The 19,496-nt window shown below is 39.2% G+C and overlaps 2 protein-coding genes and 1 long non-coding RNA gene across 5 annotated transcripts; 2 read left to right on the top strand and 1 right to left on the bottom strand.

Moving 5' to 3' along the window:
- Positions 1-756: 756 nt before the first annotated feature.
- LOC118562522 lies at positions 757-1,575 on the bottom strand. Its single transcript, XR_004930643.1, has 4 exons — positions 1,480-1,575; positions 1,140-1,181; positions 896-1,022; positions 757-810 (listed from the first exon to the last, which is right to left on the bottom strand). It is a non-coding gene; the product is annotated as an uncharacterized LOC118562522 (long non-coding RNA).
- A 1,938-nt stretch (positions 1,576-3,513) lies between these two features.
- On the top strand, positions 3,514-8,023 carry LOC118556171. Of its 3 annotated transcripts, none has more exons than XM_036134953.1 (7): positions 3,514-3,547; positions 3,631-3,710; positions 3,839-4,016; positions 5,372-5,528; positions 6,653-6,825; positions 7,050-7,272; positions 7,375-8,023. In XM_036134953.1, coding segments are annotated over exons 2-7 (936 nt in total). In that variant the 5' UTR covers positions 3,514-3,547; positions 3,631-3,708; the 3' UTR covers positions 7,578-8,023. The 3 variants fall into 3 exon arrangements, with proteins under 3 accessions (XP_035990846.1, XP_035990847.1, XP_035990848.1); XM_036134954.1 differs by having other exon boundaries at positions 3,631-3,705; XM_036134955.1 differs by lacking the exon at positions 3,631-3,710 and having other exon boundaries at positions 3,515-3,547.
- Positions 8,024-9,502: 1,479 nt separating this feature from the next.
- LOC118562523 (probable G-protein coupled receptor) lies at positions 9,503-15,980 on the top strand. The gene is made up of 2 exons (XM_036134952.1): positions 9,503-9,573; positions 14,173-15,980. The coding sequence occupies exon 2, from the start codon at positions 14,278-14,280 to the stop codon at positions 15,556-15,558; it is 1,281 nt and encodes a 426-aa protein (XP_035990845.1). The 5' UTR covers positions 9,503-9,573; positions 14,173-14,277; the 3' UTR covers positions 15,559-15,980.
- The last annotated feature ends 3,516 nt before the right edge of the window (positions 15,981-19,496 follow it).

Below are 19,496 nucleotides of genomic sequence, written 5' to 3' on the forward strand. Positions count from 1 at the left end.
TGTGGCCTAAAGACATTTGTAGATGTCAATGTTACATTTCATATGACAATAAAAAAACAAAAAGCAACATGTACAAAGTTTCCTAAACAAAAGTAGATAATAGTCTAGTAGATAAAAGTCTAATAGGGCTGGGCGATATGGCTCTTAAAATAAAATCCCCGGTTTTACTGTACTAAATCAGATTAATAATTGTTTCCCCTCCTTTTCGTTTCACAAAAAGAAATTAAAGAAATTATTTCGTCTGGGAGTTGACCTGACAAAATACAACTTAATACAAGCTGTGAAACATGCTTGTAAAACAAGATGGCGGCCCTGCCATTGAAACAAGGAAGCTATAACGAAATGTTTGCTACTAGTGGTCAATGAGCCAAGAAGAGGCTTCACTTCTCTTAGGTAACTTCAAATTAACTTTAGAAAATAAATGAATAAATTAAAGTGCATCATACTATGGTTAAAAAGAAAAAGTTTCCTCTTTACAGTATTTTTGACAATGTATTTTCCAAAACATATATACAGCAACGTGTGCCGTCTTTGTCATGGAAGACCAATGAGTGCATTGGTAAAATAAAATCCTTACTTTCCAAATATTTCATCTTAATAAACTGTAAATTCAAATTAATGGATTAAATAGTTTTATCGTCCAGCCCTAATATGAATTACTAGGAAAAAAAAAAGACAGCTCCTCACCAGGTATTTCCATCTGATGATATGGCCATACACAGGAGAGCCGTGTGTCCGACATGGGCGGTCCTCTGTCCCTTTTTCTGCCACCATGAATCGTATGGAGCTTCTTCCCACTTTCAATATCCCCTGAAGTCACCATTTAGCATGATTCATTAACAGATCCACAGCACTGTTTGCCTCACTGTAGTACAATGAAGAACCAAATCCTCACATTTAATGATGGAGCAGTCCTTGGCAGCTGAAAAGACGCATCTGTCATCAGGAGTAATGACCAGACATGTAATCGGTAGTTTGTGGCCTCTTAACACCCTGATCTCTGAAGCATCTGGTGGTAAGAGCTAAACAAAAAAGAGAGAAAAAGAAAGAGGAATTGTTATGTTTAAAAACTGTATTTAGTTTTCTGAGGGATCCTAGAAATGTGCCGACATTCAGGGGAAGAACATTTCCACACTTACGTCTTTGGCTATAAGACGCTGGAGCTTTCCTTTCTGTTCAAGCTGAAATAAAAAGAGAAAAGGTCAGTTTACCACACAGAGGTACAGTAAATGATCAATGACCGTCACAGAGTCCTAAACAGCAGACTCTGTTTCTGTTTCATTTCTAAAAACAACTACACAGTTGTTTTTAGAAATGTCTGATTCTCTACACGCTTTCATGTCAAAAGTATCCAGACTCGCACTTCCTAGGACCCTTTTAAGTCGGTTTATTGTTGCACAAAATAATTCTGAAATCTGCATCAATTCCTAATCTAAAAAAATAAATAAATAAATAAATCAAATAAAAGAAACTTCTTACCACTTCTTCTTGAAGTCGTCCAGCTATTTGATCGGTCTCAAACGACTCATCTTCAGCTCTCTTTTCCTCTGTTAAACGAGCACGTGTTAAACCTTACATTAAACTTGTATATGTAACAATGAACACAAGCCAACCTTCGTCTTTCAGCTGTTCAAGGTAAAGTTTTAGCTAATCTGAGTTCTTCTCCTGTGGAGTTTCGTCAAACTCAATCTCCCCCGTGGCCTGCCTTTTCTTGGACATGCAGGACTGTGAAAGCAAAAACACACACAAATCTTGAATCATCGTTTTTAAGTAGGATCTTTGGCTTTTTCTTCTTTTATTTACCGATTGGGACGGTTATGATTTGTTTGTTCTCATAACAGACTCTACCTTGCATGTGTTTACATTACAATTAAAAGGCCAATGTAATTTTGGAGATGTTGCATAACTGAAGTGAAGAAGTGCCAAGTTTCACTGCAACTAGTCTTTTGGGCAATGTTTTTCACATCCGGAGACAAACATGTTGCTCATTCTTCTTATACTTGATCAGATGGAGAGTTGCTAAGATGGAAAGTTTCATTTTCTCCAACACATGTAGGCCAAAAAGTTCCTTTTTAGTGTCATCTGACCAGAGCGCATCATTGGTGTCCCTCTACGGGACCTGTAGGACATTTTTAAAAGGGCTTCTCTTGGCTTTCCTTTAACTGCTCTTTCTTGAAAGACACAAACTACAACTAAAGCCAAAATCAAACATGATTTCAGTGCGTGCTTTAAAGTTTTTAAGTTACAGAAGTTACAGGAATCATTAGCCTTAAGCAACCTTTTCCAGTAACAAACCTTATTGATGAGACGGAAATAATAAAATGTTCCCCTCAGTAGTTCTGTTATGCTATTCATTATCTGTGATTTATACTTTGTTATTAACCCAACGCAGAAAAGATTAGAATACTTAATAAAAAAAATAATTGGTATTTCAAAATGCAAACAGCCGCCATTTCTAGAACAAAGTCCACACACGAAACATGAGAAGAAAGTCCGGGTTGAAGACGTATTGATCACGAATAAGGATATAGAAAATAATTCATAATCTGTGCTGTATTAAACACCAAGATTTACTACCAAGCAGGATGAGTTGTTTAATTTAACAAAACAGATATCATCCTCCTCTCTAACCTCTCCGCTCGGAGTCACTGGAAATTTCCTCTCATGTATTTCCCTTGCTTTGTTTCTTTGCTCGTAGTTGTACCGCCCTGAGTCTCCATCAGCCTGCGGTAAACAGATCAAATAAAACAACAAATTAGCCGACATAACAGGCACGGTTGCCCTAACAGGAGGTTGTAGCCGGTTTTGCTAACAGTTTACTACAATGTACCTTCCGCTTTAATCGATTACCGTACTGTTTCTTGCCTTTTCTTGGTTTTTTTAAGGTTTCCCCTTTAGTCTTCCATGATCTGAATGGACGAAGACCTGATGAAATATGACAAAACCGGGTCCAGTGTATCAAGGCAATCGATTTTTTATGTCGCCCCTTTGTCAACTTTTAAGGAGCAACATTCAACCCCCACATGTGTAGATCGCACCAATGTGGTATGCCTGCGCCGGCTTCAAATAACGAACGCTGATTGGCTTCACAACAGCCTTGCCATTTTCCCTGGCGTTCCGCCTTCTCCCCCAAATAGCAAATTTCCATTGGGTCACTCACTAAAAGAGGGTGGAACCAGGAAGTAGTCACAGATTAAAAATCCTTCCCTCCGGGACACTACGTTCTTCCACGCAATGTCCACAGGTTTATTGTAAAAAATACGGATTTTTTAAAACCACCATCTGTTCTAAAACACTAATTTCCACTCAGTTGTTAAGCCATAACACATACACGTGATATTTGACTGCACGTGCGAGTGGACAAATCTTCTTCGCGAGTGTTCAAAAATTGAAGCGACTACACCAGGACCATTATACTGTAATACTGGAGTAGTAGTACTACTTCCTCTACTACGTGCAGTATTTCCATGTACCTCACTTCCGCTGGACTTTGTCCGCAGTGACTGTGTTTTAGGGGGCTCTCCCCGAAGGTGTTCTGAACGGTCAGGTGAGACTGTTATGCGCCATCTAACATTAAAGCCGTGTTTAAGAACACGTTGATTGATAGTTTGTGTTCCTTTTTGCATCCAGCTGCTGTGGTGGGAGGGGTTGAGAAGGAGGAAGGGGACGGTGGGAGCGATCTAAGCAAGCCAAAAAAAGCTATCCGTCATGTATGGCATTAAATCATTTTATATATAAAAAAAAAAAACCTGGGTGATAAAAAAAAAAAAAAAAAGTTTGCTTGACCCCCCCGTCTCTGCAGAGACGCAACACTTGCAATGTATTTTTATATGTCCAGGTCCACCTCTCCTCTGATGCCTCCAAAGAGAAGCTGTGGCTCGAGTCCAACACCGCCTCAGGTGAAGATGATAAAGATCGGCAGCCCTTCAGATGGCCACGAGTTCAGTGCGGGGTCCGTGGAGGACAGATACAGGATGGCGGAGGAGTCCAGCCACTCGCCTCTTCGCAACAACGAGGTGAACAAAACTCTACGGAATCATCCAGCATGTCCATCTACTGAAAAGCAACAGTTGTTATTTTTAACCCATTGTTACGAAATACCGTTTTGGTTTGAGTCCTTATACTGGAATCTGGACTGGGTCGTGGTCATATCAACAGTGTAGTTTTATAAAAATAAAAACAAGTTGGGTAAGAAATAGATCCATCTGACCCAGGACGTTTCAGCGTTCGTTCTTGTGAACGCATGGGATTGTGGGAGTCCAAATCCAGCACCAGGAGGTTGCAAAGTTCTTTGATTTCATCAGTGGTCATATCTTTTATATAATAATAATAATAATTCATTAGAGTCAGCTGGCTCTTAATGGGGATTCTATCTATCTATCTATCTATCTATCTATCTATCTATCTATCTATCTATCTATCTATCTATCTATATATATATATATATATATATATATAGTATATATATATATATATATATATATATATATATATATATATATATATGATATATATATAAAGTGATGGGTGGCACTCTTTTAACTTCATGCCTTGGCCATGTTTTTTTTCCAGGACTGGAAATAATCCCAAACAACCAAACTTGTTTTTCTTTCATGTAATTGTCTGACCGTTTGTAGTCACTGGTGAGAGAGGGGCAATGCTGTGTTACGCTCATAGAGATGAGCGTAACACAGCTCATAGAGATGACAAAGAAAATAGACCAGAGATGTGTTGCAACAAACAAAATAGGAAATCAAGAGAGAATGGACGGTTAGAAATGTGCTTTGGTTCTGTTATTTTTCCTTTTGCCTGGGCATCCTGGAAAGGTCAAATGAAAACAATTCTGAAACACATTTTGGAAAAATAGATACTATGAGATTAGCTGCCCTAATCTACCAAAATAAAACAAGAAGAAAAAAAAAACAATAAGGAAACAATCTCAGTTCTAAATAAAAACTGTTGCTTTAAAAATGTAAAGGTTTTACATGTGATTGCTTTAATACGCTTGTGTGCAAATCTAAGTAAACGGACACATCTTCCTTTCTTGTAAGCAAAGTTAAACAGCAGGAGTCTTCTTTCTGCCGGCTCATCAGCAGTGAGCAGCAACAGATGGGGATGGGGCAGAACTGTGGTATTCTTATCTCCATACAGCTGGAGAAAACTTCTGTTACCCCAGCCCTTTCTGTGGGATCTCACTGAAAGGACTTTAAGCAGTAGGAACGGTATGATGGGACATTTCTGTTGTACTGAATATGTGGCTGTTTAAAACCTCTCTATTTTGGTATCAGAAACAAGCTCATGATACCATGAAGCAGAGAGGCTTTTGCATATTCTCTGGAATTTATTCATCATTTTTCTTCTAATTTGGCAGCCTGACACCTTTGACTTCGATGAAGAACCTCTTGCAAGCCAAGGCATCAGAACAGACACCATCAGCCTCCTTATGAAAATAGAGCAGCTGCAGGCGCAGCTCAAATACGAGCGCAGATGCAGGATTTTGGCCGAAAGGGAGCTGAGGGAACTCAAAGGTTGGTGGAAACATGTACCAAGCAATTAATTAATCAGTAATCTTGAAGCACTTTCTGGCATGACCACATTAAGATTACTTTTGACTGGAGGCAGATCTCTAGTTACTGTTGATGTCATCTAAAATGTCATTTATTTGCACATTTCTTTGGTCACATGGTTAAAAAACTGATTTTTCCATCTATGATTAAACACAAATCAGCTTCAAATCTGACCGGTAAAACGGTATCAAGGAAAAAAAAAATAGCCTCACTGCATCCTCCAATTTTATGTCAGAATGCCAGGAAAACTCCTGCTGAGTGACCAAACTGTTCTTGCAAGCTGTATCTATTTGTATACAGCGAAATACGTATCTTGCTATGGGTCTAGCTTTTTGAAGGCTACCCCTTGATTAAAGTATCAATCCTCTCCACTGTCGCCTCATGCTTGCTCAGTATGAGGGATTGCTACAAAAGCCATCAACAATGCAGACGACTGTCCCTGTGGCTCTACGCTCTTGCAGGAGGAGTGAATGCTGCTTGTCAAGACTTGATGCAATCTGCCGGGTTTCCTTAGGAAACCTTTTGACCAACCTGTATGATTTCGATTGAATTTGACTTTGTCAACTGCCTTGAGATGACATGTATCATGAATTGGCGCTATACACATAAAATTGAATTGAATTGAATTGAATTGATGGGCTGCACAGTGGGACATCGGTTAGTGCTGTTGCCATGCATCATGAAGGTCCTGGGTTCAAGTCCTACCCTTAATCTGGGTCTTTCTGCATGGAGTTTGTATGTTCTTCCTGTGCATGCGTGGGTTCTCTCCGGGTACTCCGGCTTCCTCCCACAATCCCAAACCATGTTAAGTTATTTGGCTTCTCTAAATTCTCCTTAGGTGTGAGTATGTGTGTGAATGGTTGTTTATCCTGTGTGTCTCTGTGTTGCCCTGCGATGGACTGGCGACCTGTCCAGGGTGTACCCCGCCTCTCGCCAATTGACAGCCGGAGATAGGCACCAGCACCCCTCTCAACCCCACAAGGGATGGACGTGTTAGAAAATGGATGGCTGGATGGATGAATTGAATTGAAAAGTTAAATAAAACGTGCTTTACAATTGTATTGTTGACTTAACATCATTTGCAGAGATGAACACACTCATGATGCAGATGAGGCACACGGCGAATGAACTCCGAGTAACTTTGGATCACGTTCTTCACGGAGGTGAGGCAGTGGTGGAACCGCAAAACCGTAACGAAGGCATGAATTTCCCGAGCCACCGTGAGTTGCATGTGGGAGGAGTCCACAATATCCCAGAGGTCAGTGTCAGAATAACCCGCAAACTTCAGTCTTGCCATCAAAACAGTTAAAGGAGTTTTTACTTTGATACTCAACAAATAATAATAATAATAAATCAGATTGTGCTGGGTATTTGCATACTTTTATGCTTAAGATCACTGTTTTGATGAAATCAAGGTTCTGTGTGAATCATCCATCACTGTGCTTAAATCGATTTTTGCGGGATGTTTTTGGTTGTTTTCAGGAAGACTTTGTGTATCTTGCTGAGCATATCCGAGTGCCCAAAGACCTTTATGAGCGTATCGCAGACATGTCTGACTTTAAGAAGTACGTCGGCGCTCTGCTGATGATCATTTTCGACAGAGACACTTTGGCCACACACTGTCTGCAGGGCCGGAAAAACAACTTTACAGGAGAGGATAGCCACAAGCCTCCTCTACCACCTGAGATTTTAAAAAGCCTTATGGGTAAGATGAAGATGACTAACCAAAACTCAAACCTAACTCTTTGCGGCGTAACGACAGCCTGACTTTGCGGTGTGTTTTTCTCCCCCCCCCCCCCCTCATCAGATCATGTTTCCGAAAAGTTCGCCGTGGACTCCACCCAGATTAAATACGCCATCCGCACAAAGCTGAACAACGAGGACAAGCTGCTGAAGAAGAGGTTGGGGCTGAGCAAAGCTGAAAGCAGAGCAGCTGTTGATCAAACCTTCTGCCAAGATGCTTTGCTTCTGCCTGGAAATGACACAGCGCCAATTGACTCTGAGTTCTAGCGGTTGCCGACCTGCCGCTCTGTCGCTGTCTGATCTGAAGTGTTGCCTTTTTTTTTTATTTAACCAAATGAAACGTTTTACCATTTTTTACTTTGATAGCTCTGTGTTGCATATTGAGTGTCTGCAAGATTGATAACATTATAAAATGTTGCGTGTATACCCAGCATCTGTTGAGGTGATTGTGCGTTGTGGTAGAGTAGAAAAAGAACGACATTTAATCTCTCTAACTAGTGTACTTTGTATGTGTACACACAGGTACTTTTCATCCTGTTGCTGTTTCTGATTATCTGTGCAAAAAGTGATGTATTTTTTAGTTTTTATTGTTCACAGTCAGAGTAAGTAATAATCTCTCTTTCCTCCAAATAATCTGTTTTTCATGTATTTTTCCCCAGTTACTGTCATTTTTCTATATAATCAGTTAAATAAAGCACAGTATGTTCACTTCAGAGCCCATTTTTCTTTCCATCAGTGAACAGATGTCAATGCAGAGTCTTGTTGAAAGCTACACTGCAAGTACAATTGAAACTAGATATTTACAGAGAAGAACATTGCTGATATTAAACAAACTTTTCCTGTTTAGGCCAGCAAGGACTATAAAATAATTTGTGTTTGCTAAATGCCAAATTCATGAGACAGATTTATTTACTTTCTATGGGACCGAGATCAGCATTTTGTGACGGTCACTCCAAAACATTGACTTTGTTGCCCTAAATTTCAGGTGGGATTCAGGAAGCTTCCCCTTTTTTCATTCAAACATAACACAGCCTATTATGACCAAATGTTTAGATTTTAGTTTAATTAAACCACAGGACATGTCCCCAGAAAATAAGGCATTTTTCCCTGAGTGCGTTTGCAAACTAATCTCTTTTTCACGCCACTTTGAGTGGCCTTTTGGCCTATGTCCATAATTTATTTCGCTGGATTACAATACTTTCTAATGAACGTCAACCAGCTTCTTCACATGGTCTTTTGTTTATGCATCAAAACATTCTTTTTGTCTTTCTGTCTTCAAATAAGTCCACAGCGGTGCCTCAAAACCAACAAAGTCAAGGTATCATTGTCTGGGCTTTCTGGGATTGTTTCAAAGGATACTAATCTAAATGGATGTAAACTTTCGAATTATGAGAAAGCAAAAGAAAATTCTCAGAAAGGTTGTCTGTTGTTATGCCAAAAAAAAAGGAAAAAACAAAGCAACTGGACTTGTTTTTTTCGTAGTTGAAAAGTTCAACTACGAAAAAAACAAGTCCAGTTGCTTTGTTTTTTACTTTTTTTGGAATGACCTTGACCTGGATGACTGATAATCTTCACCAGCATCTGTTGTTATGGCATTTTGTAAATTAAAACAATGTTGTCAATCCTGACTCGCTTGAAACAGGAAATGTTTAGTTCGATTTAATATAAAACTGCGAGAATATCTTTTTACGCAGTGCTACCTGGTTTTAATTGTATCAAACCACCTCTGTTACTGCAGAAATACAATTCACTTTTTCTTTTTAAGTCAAACAAAGTGCAATGTCTCAAGCTAAATCCATCCAATCCTGCAGTGCCCTCACTCACTCTGAAGCAATGGAGAGAATAAAGGATTATGTGTAACAGCAAAATCAGGGTGTGTGGTAGTTGCTTCCTCATGCTGACAGACGAGGGAGAGTGTGGTAGTGAATGTGCGAGGCCATGGTTATTGTCCACGGATAGTGGAGGTTTGGTGTTCTCATCCCTTGAAAGAAGTGATTTGAGGCGATCACCAGCTTCTGGCTCCTCCCTCGTCTGTCCCTGCAGCTGCCTGAGTCAGTTCTCACCGGTCATTTCCTCTCACTCTGGTGGCATCATCCCTCCCTCGGGTCATGTTTTCCTTTTAAAGAAACTGTTTTTTTATCACAGATTTTAACACGACAGATGATTTTTGAACAACACAAGGGGTCTCAAGACAGAACCACAACTGTTGGAAGTTTTCAGCTTTTCAAAAACATTTCGGTGGACTAAGGACCGTTTTTAAAATGTAAGTCTTGTTACATAATTGCATGAATGGGGTGCAATTTATTTTGATAAGCACATGTTTATGAAAGTCGAAAGGAATTAGTGTATTAAAGAAGATATGCGCTGTAAAAAAAGGGTTTTCAGTTTAACATCATTCTGGTGTTTATGTTAAATTAATCAGAAGTCCTTAAAAGTCATGATCTAATAATTGTACTAAAGGGAGATAATAAAATAGGATCAATCAATATATTTTACAAGAAGTCATAGAGCAAATAAATAGCAATAATTCAAAATTTGAATTTTATTCTTTAAATCAAATTTAATCATGACTGGATGGATGGAAATTGAACAATATGCTTCTGCAAAACCTTTCAGTAAAAATGGTTACATCTAGAAATGTTTGCAAAATTAAATGCTCTAAAGGCTCTAAAATCTCTAAAAACTCAAAATAAAAAGCTCAAACTGCAATACGCGTTAAAACTATGTGTCTGTCCTTTTGAGTTCCATCTTAGATTAATTTGGAGTTTTAGAGTTTGAATCTATAGTCAAAAACTTTGGCTCAGTGTCAGGATGCACCCGTCTTTTATAAAGTGAAATGTTTCAAGTTATATTCTTACATTATAAACTAGTTTTTCAAATCATTGCTTTGTTTTTTAATAATAATTTCAAATTTAACAATAAAAAAGATTTCCCATTCTTCTCAGTAACTTTCTGTTATGACACAAGCTATTTTTTTGTTTATGGTTTATTTATTTATTTTGTCATAGCATTTTTCAGCACTCTTATTAGTCTAATAACTTTAAAATTAACACCATTTTATTCTTACTGTAAGAAAATCTGTTTATATTTTTAGGTTTGGACTTATGCAAAAGAATAAAGTGCTATTATAATTCCAGAACTGTATGCAATAATCTAACCTTTTATTATATTAGGCATTATTCAGGCATATTGGGTAGTATTAAACTTTTCTGAACAACCCCAATCAGATATCTGGTGGATTTCATTAATTGTTTCTCATTTGATGCCTGTAGCATATGTTGGTCTGCAACTGGAACGTGTCTAAATTGAGAACAACCTTATATAATATGAGGATGTACATTTGTAAGTCCCTTTCCGGGGGATAAACCTCGCCACAAAACTGGCACACCAATTACTTTCCACCAGAGAAGATTACAGCAGCAGGGAATATCAGCACCATGGATTTAGTACACACTGTCTCAAATCTGAGCCATAAATATGATTTTTAAAATCAAGAAGAGCTCAGAGAGCCACAAAAAGATTATCCTAAAATGTGAAATGCATCTAAAAGCGTGAATATTAAATAGACTTCTGTTCCATGACTAGTGCCAGGCTTTCTAAGTTGTGTTCTGATTTGTTCTGATTTGTTTTCGAAGAGAACATCCTCTTTGATGTTGTCGTGAAGGAGGGCACCGATCACACGCTAATCACTGCAATGCAAGCCGCACAGCTGGACTGAAACAAAACTCTCATTATCTTTCAGTGTCCCTTCTTTAGTTTTCCTGAAGATAATGAAAACAGTTTTTATTTTTCATAATCCTGCTGAAGTTTCCAAATCTATTGCAGATATCACTGGTTATGTCACCTGTTGTAATGAATAAGGGATCATCTAAAATTAAGCTCTATTTTATTTATTTAATAATCTGCCAGGGTTATTATTTCATGAATTGACAGCAGTTTCACCAAAATTATGTCAGCTTGAGGGAATCCTAAAACGGATAGCCTTTGCACAATTCAGTTATTTGTAAATAAAATAAATGTCTCAGAGATTTACGAGATGCTCCTCATAGAATCCAAATGTAAACTTTTTCCTTATGAAGTGAGGATATCTAAATTCTTACCAGTAATGACGGGCAGTTCACATGTCAGCAACAGTGACGCAGGAGCTGGGGGTTGCCGGTTGTGTCCTTGGGCAAGGCACTTTATCCGCTTTGCCTGCTGATGTTGGTCAGAGGGTCTAGTGGCACCGAATGTATGACAGCCCATCTTCTGTCAGTCTGCCCCAGGGCAGCTGTGGCTATAATGCAGCTCACCACTGTCAGTGTGTGAATGGGTGAATGACTGAATGTGTGCAAAGCGCTTTGGGTTCCTCAGGACTCGATAAAAGCGCGATACAAGTTCAAGCCATTTATCATCTCTGCAATTCCATTATTTCTATTTATTCACCAAAGCTGTTTTTAGACATCCAATAAGTAAAATTGTTTTACATATTTATATCTTATCTTGGTTTTCCAAAACAATGTTTAAACTTGTAGGAATTTCATTGGCGATCTCCACCATTCATATTATGACTTACACATGATTTCCATTAGTAATTACGGTTAGCATTTTGAGTTATGTGAAGCCAGCACTGTCCTGTCCTGCCTACTGCAGGATGTGGGCCTCACTTGTGGGCGTGGTTGGGATCTCTAACCAGCTCCTTTAGCAACAGAGTGTGGCCCCCACAGTGTACACTGCTACTGATTTAATTATGATGACTAATTAAAAATTATGATGGCTACAGATTGATTCAATTCAATTCAATTCAATTCAATTCAATTTTATTTATATAGCGCCAAATCATGAAACATGTCATCTCAAGGCACTTTACAAAGTCAAGTTCAATCATATTATACAGATTGGGTCAGATTATACAGATTGGTCAAAAATGTCCTATATAAGGAAACCAGTTGATTGCATCAAAGTCCCGACAAGCAGCATTCACTCCTGGGGAACCGTAGAGCCACAGGAAGAGTCATCTGCATTGTACATGGCTTTGCTGCAATCCCTCATACTGAGCAAGCATGAAGCGACAGTGGGAAGAAAAACCACCCATTAACGGGAAAAAAAACCTCCGGCAGAACCGGGCTCAGTATGAACGGTCATCTGCCTCGACCGACTGGGGTTACAGAAGACAGAACAGAGACACAACAAGAGAAACAAAAAAGCACAGAAGCACACATTGATCTAGTAATCTGTTCTACATTAGATGGTAATAGCGGGTGAGCCGTCTTCTCTGAATGATGTCACAGCTAACAGAACGCCAGACCAGGTGTACCTACTATGAAGAGAAAAGAGAGAACAGAAAGTTAAAGCAGAAATGACAAGATTGATGAAATTCATGTTGTTGTTTGCATGCTGCACATTGTTTATGTTTATTTTTTGTACTTCATAAAGATACAATATGTTTTTTAAGTCTTCCTTGTTTAAAAAAAAAATCTTTGCATATTGGTATGATTACTGTGTTTTTGAACATTCATTCTTGTACTAATGCGTATACTGTGCTTGATGTATTGTTTCCCTGCTAAGGTTGTTACCAGGTTTTTTCCCAGCAAAAGATCAATGATCTTTTTTCCTGTTATCTTATCTTAGGAAGCTGACGTGAAGCAATTTTAACATTAACATATATTTAAAATCAGAGAACTGCATTTCACTAATCCACAATGTTCGTTCTCATGGAAAAATTTAATTGCATTGAAAGCATAAACACATGAATTAGAAAAAAATTGTTCTCATGGGAAGAAATACAGTTAAAATATCTGAAATGTTAATTGTGAAAACAGAATATTCATTTTTTGTTCAGATACTTTTTAAAACACACTTAAATGTTTTAAATATTCAAATTTCCTTAGGTAACAACAACAAAAAGGATTCACAATTTATCGTTTCATTTTAAAGAGAAAAGGCTATTGAACATGTTACTTGTTGTTTGGTTCAGTTTCAGTAGCAACACACTAGCCTGACCACAGTCTGACCCGTAGAATCAAGAAATCACTGAAATAGAACCTGGAGGACAACATGAATTAGTCTATAAGACCTCAGAAAGGAGCAAATCTTATCTACAGAAATTCAAGGAGAGAGGAAAAACAAATTCAGACATCTGTCAGTGTGGAAAAAGGTTAACAAGCCATTTCTCAGGCTTTGGGTCTCCAGTGAACCACAGTGAGAGCCATTATCCACCAATGGAGAAACACAGATCAGCGATGAACTTTCACAATAATAGCTGGCCTATGAACATCACTTCAACAATGCACTGATATCCAAATCTCTAAATCACCAAGGTTAGTGTTTTTGATTTAATAGCAAGAAAAGGATCGGGCAAAAATGGCTTCTATGGGAAAACTACAAGGTGAGAACCATTAAAAGGCCCCTAAAACATCTTGATTTTTGCTCTGGCAAAGAAAATGTAGATCTTGTCAGTACTTTCATTATTTATGAAATGATGAATTGTGGTCTTTATCAGCAAATCCTATGGGAGGCTGTCCGTCCAGCAAGACAGTTATTTGAAGCACACCTGGAAGGTGTGTTATGGTGTTAAAGTAGCCTAATCAACGTCTGGGTTTAAACTTGATTGAGCGGCTGTGGCATGACCTTTAACAGGCCATTGAACTAAACAAAGGAGTTGGAATTTGGGCCCTACGTAAACGTATGCACACAGGTACAACTCACAGATGGTAATTCTTGTTTACCGCAGCAGAAATGAGCATGCATGGGATTGCCTTCTTAAAAGATGTCCGTAAGCAAATGTTACAATCAGTTCTTGTTTTCATTTCTGAAAAATTTGATTGTGCTCAATCTTTAGGTGAAATACAAGAAAATGTGACCTTTTTTCCTCTCTTTTCAGGAGTTAAGAAATGTTGTATTTGGAATCCGAGAAATCCCTTGGCCCGATGACAAAGTAATGGAAAAAACCGGAGCACAGACTTCTTCTTTGACACTTTTATTATGAATGATGGAGGAGTCAAGCACCGCTTTCACCTCTGAGTATAACGACAGCACCTCAGCATGGGCGCCTACGCCCTCTTCTCCCAGCGGACAGCTCGGCACACTTCCCAACCCGCAGACGCGGTTCAAAGACTTGACAGGGATGCTTTTCATGGTGACCCTGAACGTTCTCGCACTTCTGGCCAACACTGCTGTGATGGTGGTTGTCATCAAAGCTCCACATCTCAGGAAATTTGCCTTCGTGTGCCACCTGTGTGCGGTGGACCTGCTGTGCGCCATCCTGCTCATGCCTCTTGGCATCGTGTCCAGCTCGCCGTACTTTGCCGGCGTCGTGTTCACTGTGCTGGAGTGCCAGGTCTATGTCTTCCTCAATGTGATCCTCATAGCTGCCTCCATCTTCACCATTACAGCTATCAGCGTGGAACGATATTACTATATCGTCCATCCCATGCGCTACGAGGTCAAGATGACCCTGAAGCTGACCTCGGCTGTGGTGGTGATGGTGTGGGTGGCCTCGGCCATTCTGGGCTTCTCCACCGTGTTTGGATGGCCATCTTATGACCTGAGGTCCATCAGTGCGGCCCACTGCTCAATTCACTGGAGCCACCGGGACCACAGGCGTATCTTCTCTGCGCTCTTCAGCATCACCTGTTTCTGTCTGCCAGCTGTGGTCATCTTCGCCGTCTACTGTAATGTGTACAAGGTGGCCCGCGTGGCCGCGCGGCAGCACGGACCTCTGCCCTCGTGGACGAACGCCCAAGTCAAGCCCCGCTCCGACTCCATAAACAGCCAGACGACCATCATTACAACACGCCTTGCCCCGCACAGGATAACACGTAGGCGGCCTTTTATCGGCAGTAAAGCTGCGCTCACCCTGGTGATTATTGTCGGTCAGTTTCTAATCTGCTGGCTGCCTTACTTTGCCTTCCACCTCCATCTGATACTGAACTCAAAGCCTCACGCCCCTAATGACTTGGAAGAAGTGGTGACCTGGCTGGCGTATTCCTCTTTCGCCATGAACCCTTTCTTCTACGGACTTCTAAATAGGCAAATCCGCGAGGAGCTGCTTAAGCTGAGGCGCTGCTACTCCGCATACCCAACGGACCTGGCCTTTTCCAGCCATGAGGGCTCAGGCCATGACAACTTTTTGCAGTTCCTCCACAGGACCAGTTGCACAATAGAGACACATGCAAGCTTTGCAATCCCCAGTCCCAGAACCCCTCTGGATCATACTGGGCCGACCGGTTTCAGGATACCAGGCCAGATTCCAGAAGAGTTGAATTAGATATGCCTCACTGCTGTGAAACAATGTTAATGATCCACTGGATTGTAAAATAATGTATGGCAACATGATTTAATGACCTGCAGCAATGATTTACACAAAAAACGTAAAAACAAAACGTGTTGTGTCTTTTAAAACTTGATACTGTACTATTTCATCTGCTCTGAAAATCATTGTAAAGGTATTAATGATGCTTTTGCAAATGAACTATATTTTTTATAAGCTACTTAAATAATTTTGTGATTTAAAGGCAATTACTGGGTTTTGATTAAAAAAAGGAGGGGGATGTGTGTGTCACATTTGGGAAATCTGAATCAGTCAGCAGGTTTACATACAAATCAAATTTTACACAGGTAGGATTCAGGATTTGTTTATTAAGCGAGGGCAATTCTTCATATCAAAAATATTTTTATAGACTAAAGAGAACATGCTGTTTTATATTTAAATTTTAATGCAAGCAATTCTCATTCTTCAATTCATTGGTTGATTATTGGTTTGTTTGTTTGTTGGTTTGTTTCAAACAAAGTAAAGAAAAACCATGTTTCTTGAAGCATTTGTCCTTTCTTATGAATTTAATGAGAAATAAACTCTTAAAACTGTTATCCTTTACATGAATCAGGTTAATATGTTTTTCTTTGAACATAGATTAAAAACTTTTGCTTTGTTAATTTTATTACTCAGATTAGTTCCTTTCTATGTTCCCTCTACAGTCAGCGTATATACATAGTTTTTCATAAACACAAACTCATTCTTGGCTTATATGTAAAACAACGTCCTGCAAGTTAACACCATGAACACACCATCTACACTGTTACACATGGCGGTGGCAGCTATCAGCTCTGATCAGAGTTCATAGGGAACTCAATGGAGCTAAATATAATGCTCTAATACAGCCCTAACAGAAGTCCCATTTAATTTTAGCGACTGTTCTAGTTCTAGTCCAGAAACATATATTGATGTTGAGCTAGGTTGATTAAAAGTTATATAATCCATGTAAAACAGTACGAACACAACTTTTTTTTATTTTCAGTTGTCACTGGTCTCTCCAATTCATTGTGTCCAGAGCTGTGAACTTTCAGTTTTAAGATGGTTCTGTGTTCTTCTAGTGAAGACTATAAAATTATAGACAAAGCAGCACCGACTGATTGCTATGAAATATTTGTTTGGACTGAACACCACAATGGCCTGTAGCCAAACCTTCATGTGCCCATTTATAACGAATCTGTAAACCAAACTGCGCTCAGTTAAGGCATTGCTATATAAGCAGAAAATGCCATTTCATATCAGATGATATGTTTGCTGTACCCATTTGTGTGCCGTAACATAGGCAGATGTTAGAACCCTTATTTTATCATTTCACCATATTGAAATGTTTACCTTTGTGAAATCTGCAATCGCATTTGGGTTCATTGCTATCGCAGCTGCTGAACTCTGTACAGTGAATGTTTTGACCATATCTAGCCCTGTATAACACTGATTAGATTCAGGGGATAACATCAGCCAGACACACTGGTCAAAGTTTACAAATACAAACATAATGTTCAGCAACATTTGTGCAAATCCTTTAACTTCCCAGTGATATTCCTAAAAATCAGTTCACAGACAATGTAAACATATCTGCTGCTTTATGGGATATTAAAGAAAAGACAAATAAATTGTGTCAATGAGGATATCAACCTTCTGACAGGCACAGACACAAAATGACCTGCAAAAAAAAACCCACTTATATAACCAGTAAGTAAAATGCCTTTTTATTGACTTCTGGATGTGTTCAAAGCAAATAACATCATGCCTTTTTATGGTTTCTGGCTGCAAACAAATCCATCTAAGTGCTGGAGCTACCAGAATGGTTCTGTTGATGTCAGTGTAGCAGAGTCCTCTTATCAAAGGCAGTGTAATAAAAGGGACACTTATAGTCTACAAATAAGACACAATATTCCAATGGAGGTCTGTTTTTGTAGCACTCACACTTTCTCGATTCGTTGCACCTGATGCCACAAGTTAACATACCCTCACCATGACCATGACAGTCATACACATTTTTTTTACTTTAATGGTGCATTTTAACTGTGATTTTCACAAGAAACAAGACACACAAAAAAACAAGATTTGCATGCACTCCTTTGATGTAATATTGTATAGCTGTTAAAGGAGCAATAAGCAAAATTTCACCGTTTTAGATAGAAAGAACTAAAAATAAAATTATATGTGGGAAGAACTAAAGGTAGTGTTTCAGATAGACTATGGTATGACGTCACACCATATCTCTCTGTGCTATTCTCCAGTCTCTTGTTTACATAGGCGACCGGCCACATGTGCACGTACGTGCACATGCACATATGTGCATGTGCACGTACATGCACATGCACATATGTGCACGTGAACAGCTGCCACTCAGGACTTAGCCCCTCCCTGCCCTAAAATGCCACCATCAGAGCAGTAGAGCACTGATGCAACATGGCAGAGAGCACCTCCAGCTGATAAAATGTTCTCTTGCTAACAGCATTATAAGGTTGATGAGTTACTTACTTCATCACAAAAGGTGATGCTGTTTTGCTCTGTTTTATCTTTTACAAATACATGCACAGGAGGTGACGAGTGAGAAGGGAAAGGAGGGTAGCTATAGCTGAGGTAGAGAGGCGCAGCTTGTCACACATTTTGTTTTGGTCTACAGACAGTGCTCAAGCACCACCTAGTGGTGAAATATCGCTCATTGCTCCTTTAAGGACCAAAATGCAGGTTGACCAAAGCATCTTAAATATGAAGCAGGATTTTTAAGTGAAACCAAAAAATTAATAGACTTGTGGCATAAAGGGAAGAGGATACTGAACTGGGAGGAGGGTAACTGGAGAAACCAGAAAGCAACAACAAAAACCAGGGATAACCTGAATAATGCGCAGAGGCTAAGTCAACTTGAAAAAACCGACTAACCCAAATAAATTCTACACGCTCCGGACTGGTACTTCTTAAAGAAAATCCCTGTACAAAGGTTTCAGGAAATTAAACTACTAACTTGTAGATACATAACATTACATTGTATAGACCTACTTCAATGTTAAAAAGTTGCGTGTGCTTGTAAAGAACTAAGTTGGTATTTAAGATTATACATGTTTTCATCACACCTCAGATGTTAGAATATTGGATTTAAGGAAGACGAAGTGTGCAGTTATTTAGAAAGTTTCATGTGAAAGCATCCAAAAAACAGATCATAGTTTTCTAGGTCATTTCATGTCATTGCAGGTTGTCTTTATTAAATTGGATGCGTTGTGCCATATGTGCATATTAACATTCATATATTTCATGGAATCAGACCTAACAAAGCAAACAGTAGCATGTATGAAAACATGTTTCAAAGCTTACTTCCAGAAGTAACTTGTTTTTTTGTTTTTTTTTAGAAATACCTGAGCCAGATGGTTATTCACAACTTGTTAATTAAATCGAAAAGCCCCCCTCTTCAGTGGCAGCTCTCATTAGATCAGGACAATCACAACTGTACTTTCTCCTCTGCAAAGCACATTCTTCGTAGATCAAAAACAAGCCCAACCCTTCAGAGAACAAGACTTCATGCTTTGAGCCTGATTGAGTGTGGCTGCACTTAAAGGTAAATCCAAGGAAAAGACCTACTCTTCTTGTGCAGCCTGTTTAATTTAAACTTGATGAGCTGCTCTATCACACAGAATGATGAATAATGCACAGCAGAGGCGGTGAGACAGTCACTCCAGAAAATTCAAAGGGAAGAAGGGTGATTGATGTTGCTGTCTGAAGGAGTGAAAACCATTATTTTGTCAGACCCTCAAACGGTTTGTGCACACATAAAACATGACGGTCTGTAAAGCATCTTATCGGAGCTCACGCAGCGAGTCCTCGTGTCCACTGGGCTTAGATCCCACAACCCACAAAGAGATTACAATCCCACACTAGGATGAACTTGTACAGCGCAG

The sequence above is a fragment of the Fundulus heteroclitus genome, unplaced genomic scaffold (assembly GCF_011125445.2).
Source record: "Fundulus heteroclitus isolate FHET01 unplaced genomic scaffold, MU-UCD_Fhet_4.1 scaffold_955, whole genome shotgun sequence".
NCBI lineage: Eukaryota > Metazoa > Chordata > Actinopteri > Cyprinodontiformes > Fundulidae > Fundulus > Fundulus heteroclitus.

Coding starts and splice junctions, on each gene's coding strand:
- LOC118556171 (XM_036134953.1), top strand. Junction 4,017..5,371: donor CGCCTCTTCGCAACAACGAG/GTGAACAAAACT, acceptor CTAATTTGGCAG/CCTGACACCTTTGACTTCGA. Junction 5,529..6,652: donor GGAGCTGAGGGAACTCAAAG/GTTGGTGGAAAC, acceptor CATCATTTGCAG/AGATGAACACACTCATGATG.
- LOC118562523 (XM_036134952.1), top strand. CDS start 14,278: ATGATGGAGGAGTCAAGCACCGCTTTCACCTCTGAGTATAACGACAGC.